Source organism: Micromesistius poutassou (assembly GCF_964030765.1).
Source record: "Micromesistius poutassou genome assembly, chromosome: 15".
Taxonomy (NCBI): Eukaryota; Metazoa; Chordata; class Actinopteri; order Gadiformes; family Gadidae; genus Micromesistius; species Micromesistius poutassou.
Window position 1 is genome coordinate 9,321,012 of NC_140285.1, and position 7,500 is coordinate 9,328,511.

Here is a 7,500-nt window from a genome sequence, read left to right on the forward strand (position 1 = left end):
AGGCATGTCAGTCACTGGAACTCCACAAGTATGCCTTTGAGTCATGCTCAACAGACATTCTAGCAGTAGCCTAGTCCCACCAATCACACATTAGATGAATCGTCTAAGGTCTGATAAAGCTGAAGTTTCCCCTTCTTTCGCTTCATATTTGTATCCGACCGATACTTCACCTCCAGCATACATACTGCTGGAGGTGCGATCTGTAAACTCGTAATCGGCATCCCTAGTTAACTTCCAACAGATAAAAACATCCAATACTCCATCGTTCTTAGGGAAAGAGTCTCTGTAAAGGTTACAAATCAACACGGCAAGACTGGCCATTTTAGAAATGGACTTCCCCTCTGAAAGCTTCATCCACTCATGCAAATGAGTGTTCTTCTGTAGAATATCTCAGAACATGGAAATAGACGTATCCCGCCCCTTTCAGTTGTTGGTTTCCGACTCCCCCCACAGGTTCTGCCATACCATAGTAGGGCTGCTGGATCCAAGATAAGCAGTAGCCTGTACTGAGCACGGGGTATTGCACATTCAACAAACTTTTTTTTTTTCTTCTTAATCTTGATCAAAATGGACAAGCAGTAAGCACACAGTCCTAGCAGTGGATTTCAGCTAACTCAGTTTCCTACATGCAATTTCATTGTATTAGGAACAATTTCTCCTTGCCTGATCGTATCGTAGTCTGTTCTAGTAGAATACTGGGGTGACTGTATATACTGTTTATATTTTATGCCAGTAGACACACATTTTTACTTGCTATTTATGAATGACCTGCTATATACATCTATATATAGATGTACTGTATATTGATATATCAACATTTTTCCAAGGTCCAGGCTAGCTACTTGATCACACACCCCATGAAACAATGACACTCACTCAGTCTTAAAGCCTTTGAATTGAGATCTACCGCTATCGTGCTTTCCCATGTTTTGTGCGGCAGCCATCCACATCTCTTCCGTATCCATTCCCTCCCTATTGCTCCCTAATCCTCTCTTCTATCCTGAACCTCTATGTCTCTCTGCTATCATTTCATCCTTATCTCTGTGGAATGAATAGGCGTTGACAGTGTTTCTGTTTCCGTGTGCGGCGATGCACAGTTCGACGTGCCAACGTGTTGTTTCACCAATACCACAGCGTTATGACTACTGTCTATTCCAGGAAACCTACAGTGTCGCTATAAACATTGTGGCTCTCCATCTTCTCTTTCTCTGTCTTCTGCTCTTCCTCCATTTCCTAGACTCAGCAATAGTCAACGGAGTGTATTGGTCGGAGGCCTTAAACAAAGTGTTTGTGGATAACTTTGAGAAAGACCCATCGCTCATATGGCAGTACTTTGGCAGTGCCAAAGGCTTCTTCAGACAATACCCAGGTAAGTGGATGAGCCTTTTATGTATTTTGGTGTTGAGCGTGGGTGGATGTGTGTGTGTGTGTGTGTGTGTGTGTGTGTGTGTTTTTGTGTACGTGTGTGTGTTTGTGTTTGTGGCTCTCAGCTTATGGCTAGATATGTGTGTGTGTGTGTGTGTGTGTGTGTGTGTGTGTGTGTGTGTCAGTGTGTGTGTCAGTGTGTGTGTCTGCGTGCACACTAGTGGCTCTCAGCTTGTGGCTTGGTGTGTGTTTCTAATTAACTTGGCAGTAGCTTGCTCCCTAAGGCGGATTGAAGGGCGTGTGGGAGTGTTCAGTCACTGTGATTGGCAGCTGTGGACCAGAGGCAGGCAGAGACAGAGAGAGCACCGGTGGTTAGGGGAGAGAGGGAGAGAGAGAGGGGAGTGGGGAGAGGTGATAGAAGGAGAGAAGAGAGGGCGTAGAGCAACAAATGACAGGTGAGGGAGGGAAATCTGCTGAGGTTAGAAAACAATGGATGAGTAGGAGTGAATAAATTAATTCTTAAGTAGACGTTAACAGAAGGCCTCCAGCATGACCAATCCCACTTAATTTCCCCCTACAAAAGTGCTTGGGGTCATGGCTTTGAAGCCATAGGAAAGGAGTTTCAGTGCGTTGGCTCTTTATTCTTCAGTCGTATTGGCTTTTTCATTTACAGTTCTTAACAAAGCAGTACAGTTCTTTGTGATGTGCTAAATAACAGAAGAACTTTTTTGATGATTGATGATTATCCCATCCTACCTAAACCCTTTTCATGGCTTTTTTGTATGGGCCACTTCAGGATGAATCATTGATCATCTAGCTTAACACCTCAGAGGTAATTAGGAAAACAATAACAAGCCGCTAAGAGCTGTCAGCCGACTTGCAAGCAGTGAAGACATGCAAAGAGAATGCAAACATGCAGCAATTCTAGAGGTTTGGTTTTCGAAAGGCAGGCTTTTCTTACAAATGCCACCGATCAAACAAGCCTCAGGACTTCTGAGGGCTCATTATTCATTGAAGCTTTTAGCCAGACCCTCCAAGCAAACCCTCCAAGATAAGATCCGGCTTAGCAAGATTAGCAAGGAAATGTTTTCGAGGTGACTCTTTTGATCTGAGCATAGAATTTTAAATAACTGACAATAAAAACAGACAAACACTAGGAATGCAGCGATTTATTGGCCCCGGCTGTACAAGGGAACGAGCTGAGTGCTGGTATGGACGGATCAGAGTGGAAAAATGGACAATGTTAATAGCCAATATGAACTATGTTAAAATGATGCTGTGTTTTTATGCAAATGTAGACGACATCATGATACCATCACAAACAGAAAGTATCATATTCATATGGTCAACGGTTATTGACAGATTGCGTCTTATTAAAGGTGACATATTATACCACCAGGTGTGGGTGTGATTAGATTACATCTAGGTGGACATGCCCACTTGTGATGTCAGAAGAGGCAGATTTTCTAAACGGCTTATAATGGTTAATTACACTCACACCTGGTGGTACAACATGTCTCCTTTAATATGGGGATTGGACAAATAATGTCATATCGGTGCATCCCTAGGTGAGGCTACCCTTCCATCTCCCTCTTGCCTCACTGCCCTCTACCTCTTATTTCTCTTCTATCTTTTTTTTCCCCCAGGGATCAAATGGAAGCCCGACGAGCACGGTGTGATCGCGTTCGACTGTCGCAACCGGAAGTGGTACATCCAGGCGGCCACCTCCCCCAAGGACGTGGTGATCCTGGTGGACGTCAGCGGCAGCATGAAGGGGCTGAGGCTGACCATCGCCCGGCAGACCGTCTCCTCCATACTGGACACGCTGGGCGACGACGACTTCTTCAACATCATCGCAGTGAGTGTTAGCCCTAGGGACGCCACGGGAGGGGCCTGTCAGTCAGTGTGTGTGTGTGTGTGTGTGTGTGTGTGTGTGTGTGTGTGTGTGTGTGTGTGATCGCTATGGCGTCTGTGTTTTGCAATGTCACACAAATACACTGGGGATTCTCAGACCAAGAACAAGTACAAGTACTTATGTTTGGGTACTCGCCGATACTCGCCGACTTAATAATACCATTACAGTTTAAAGAGCCAGTGAACCCACTGTTTTAGAGGGAATTCAAACACTTTGAGCTCTTAAAAAAAGGTTTTAGGCTGAAAGAGAGGGGCATGTTATCGTCATGGTTACGGCCCATGGCAACTTCGTGGTAATTTTTTCGTACCTTTGTTGTGTATGAACGTTATAATGAGCGATGTTGTATATGACATGTGCCACACACAGCAGCTTTAAACTGTATGTGTCCGGGAAGCCACACACACACACACACACACATGTACGCAGGCACACACACACACACACACACACACACACAAACACACAAAAAGCACCTTGGTGCCGAGTGCTGAAACGGATCAGCTCTCTTCCCCGTCATGCTCACAACCAATTAGCAGTCAGCTGGGTGAGTATTTGAATTGCAAAGAGGAACGCCCTGATTGGATCCCGCCTCAGGCCCCCAAACCATTGTTATCACATCTCAGTCGGATGAAATGCTTCATAGTGTGTTTGTGTGTGTAAGTGTTTGTGTGTGTGTGTGTGTGTGTGTGTGTGTGTGTATGTGCATGTGTCGTGTGTGTCGTGTGTTTGGGGGTTTCTTTAATTATATATTTGTGTGAGCTCGCTACAGCTCTGTCTGATGCTGTTCCAAATCAAATCACCTTACATTTTCTGCTTCCACTTTTTCTTATTATTATTCTGTACGCCCTATATACATTTGTGTGATAGCAGTTATAGGGGATGGGCAATAGTGTTTGTTTATTCTGTTATACCATGGCAAGTGAACATTGTAGTGGTGAGAGGTGATCATTATTTCAGTTAACCTATAATCTAATGCCCACATTCCATCAGGCCGGCCAATTTACCATGAGCTATAATAACTCTGGTAACTCACAACATACCAGCAGTTAACATGACTGCAAGTACTCCCCTTTAGAAATACCAAACTCTTCCACAAAAGTTAGTAGCTGGTTCGCTGACATGGTGCCAGAGAGTTGCTAAATATTTCTGTGAAAAAACATTGTTGGTCACAACAAGGTTGAGCATTTCTGTGTACTATTTTGTACATAGTTTATAAAGTTGGCTCAGATGCGACTTCTTTGACAGCTTTTACATTGCCATTGTCTCTGAGATGTAAGGTAAAGTTTTCATTCCATATGATCCTGAGTATGGAGTCTGACTGATTGGGTTCTAGGCATTAGTTCGACCCATATATGTTTATAGTCGGATCATTTGTGCTTCCAGGACCACAACACATTAAGCAAGCTAAAGGTTATTATTTTTTAGACAAAATCGATTGAAAATATGAACCTAACCCCTTATATTTTAATATAAATAATAATAATATAATATAATATGAACCTAACCCCTTATATTTTAATATAAATAATAATAATATAATAAAATATGAACCTAACCCCTTATATTTGAGCTTTCTCACAGGAGGCAGTGGTTTAAGTGGATAATCCACTCCTAGGTGCGTTATCTAAAAATAAGGCACTTTGTGGCGGCAAACCCTGCGAAGGTTGTTAGCCCTGAGTCGTGCATTATTTTTCGATAACGGCACACTCTGTCATGGATTAATCCTTTACTTTGACGACCTTCTCTTCCTAGCATCCCCACACTTGCGACGAGAGTCATGGCATATAGTGAGGATTATTTTTCTATATACATCTATCAACAAACACACACAATCACACTGAAAAGAGAGCATTTACGGTGGATTTTCTTTCAAGGTTTATTTGTAGTCTGTATTATCTGAAAATGTCAGGTGTTGAATGTGTGCTCAGGCCTTTTGTTTCTCTCTCTAATTTGTCATTCATTTACAGACACTAGTGAGTCAGTGTGGAAGTGTGTGCATCAATTGCCACTCAAACTTATGACGGATTTCTCAGATTATGTTATTTTCCATTGCAGTATAATGAAGAGCTGCATTACGTGGAGAAATGTCTGAATGGAACTCTGGTCCAAGCAGACGTCACCAACAAGGACGTAAGTCACCTTCCCTGGGTCCTCCTTCTGTATGTAGGCCTTTACTTCATATTTGTTTGTAGCTAAAATGAATTAATACCACGCTCTTTCCCAAGGAAGGGTAATCGTTTGAGGGACAGGCAAGGCTTTTTCCAGATGACAAAAGTGTAACCATTTGTGTATTCCCTGCTTGTAGCGGTTGGCCCTACATTTTCATTAAGATTTCCCATGATATTTCAAGCTGTGTGGATGCTGCATTTCCCGGTTCCCAGTATTCATTTGTACTTTCTCAGCCCTATAAAACTCCATCTTTCTTTTCTCTTTGTCATGTATTGGTCTTATTTTTAGAACCCTTTTAAAAATTAAACTTCCTATCCCCAGATTAACCTTTATTAAACCCCATCAATCTTTTTCAGAGGCCACGGGTTACATGTTCCAAGAAACCCAGGGAGTTTGCTAATGTTCATCATTAGGGGGAAAAATATGCATATTTTAATTTAAATGTATTCAAATTAGGGATGCACCGAAATGAAAATTCTTGGCCGAAACCGAAAACCGAAAATGAGGAAACCAAGGCCGAAAACCGAAACACCGAAATAAATTATTATGCCAATTATTAGTAGGCCTACCATTGCATTTATAGCTATGACTGTGTACTAACCTCACTAAAATCAAGGCATTGCAATTCAAATAATAAATCAATTACAATTATTAAAAGTATAAAAATATTTATTTAGCACTGAAAAAACAACAACGTTTTCCATTTTGCACTTTGCAGACGGTCCCTAAGCTCGCAGATGATAGCCGACAGCTCATAGAAGCTGTCGGCACTTTGCGGACGGTCCCTAAACTCGCGGCTGATAGCCGACAGCTCATAGAAGCTGTCTCATAGCGAGCCGTCGCTAAAGACGGCTCGTTTGGATGAAAACAAGGTTGTAGCTGGTTCTCTAGATTACTACATTTAGCTAGAGGTGTCATTTGTTTCACAATGTTTCACTGATGATCTATGGAACCTATAGATATATGGAAATATGCCCACACCGCAGACATGTTGGCGCAGAGGCACTTATCCAGACAAGCGTGTGCTGGCCGCGGTTTTTGTTTGCGTCATCACAATTTCCTGTTTCGGCCGTGTTGTTTCGGTGAAAAAAGTGTTTCGGCCGAAAGCCGAAAATGCGCTTTTGGGCCATTTTCGGCCGAAAATTTTCGGTGGCCGAAATTTCGGTGCATCCCTAATTCAAATGCCTTTATTTGTTTGTTTTTGTCTACCACGGTGGATGCAGACAGATATTGTGCGTTGTGTTTATAATGACGGTGGATCATCACCACCACCAGAAGACGACACTTTCCTAGTTCATCACTAAGGGCCGGACATGGAAGACGTCTCTGAAAGGGCAGCAGATAGTTCTGGCGATCAGGCTAGCCGCAATCATCTGGGCATGTGTGCACTATGCTGGGCATGATCTGCCCTTTGTTGTTTGAGTGCTTTGGGTGCTTCAGTGTGGATCACGTGCACACACATGCACGCACGCCACGCATGTGCACACACACACACACACACACACACACACGCGCACACACACACACACACACACACACACATACACACACACACACACACACACACACGCACCAGGAAGAACGTACACGAGTGCACGCAAGAACAGACACAAAATTACAAGCAGACCGTCTCACTCAGTTATTTGGCTGATTAGACCTGACGACAGACGTCTGAGCAGAGTGGGATGTAATCAGGTACCAGGCTGCGGAATTCATCTCCTCTGTGCTCTGATTTACATAGGCCTCGCATGCAGAGCAGTTGTTGCACAACACAGAGAGCCAGTAAACAAAGAGATATGAACCAGACAAATATGCTGTTTAATAGCTAGAGGTAGGATTTTGTAGTTGATTTTTGAAGTTGTAGCTATAGTTTCCGCACCCACACAGTTTGACAAAACTTTTAATATTGTACTGAGAGACTTTTGGTGGATGAAATTATGCAAGGTACTATATTGTTTTGTCCTTAATGAACATGTGCTAAATCATGTAATCAGACGTATTGTGGTGTTTGTTTTCAGTTGATGAAACAAGCTCTTTGTCGAGTCTAGGAA

General features: G+C 42.9%; 1 protein-coding gene across 1 annotated transcript in view; it reads left to right on the forward strand.

Moving 5' to 3' along the window:
- The window catches only part of LOC311359788 (voltage-dependent calcium channel subunit alpha-2/delta-3-like), a gene marked incomplete at both ends in the record, with an annotated part of 99,079 nt that overhangs the window by 35,435 nt on the left and 56,144 nt on the right, over positions 1-7,500 (forward strand). The window contains 3 exons of the mRNA XM_084479827.1: positions 1,238-1,369; positions 3,012-3,223; positions 5,336-5,410. Coding sequence (XP_084335953.1) covers positions 1,238-1,369; positions 3,012-3,223; positions 5,336-5,410 — 419 coding nt within the window. The remainder of the gene's footprint in view (positions 1-1,237; positions 1,370-3,011; positions 3,224-5,335; positions 5,411-7,500) is intronic.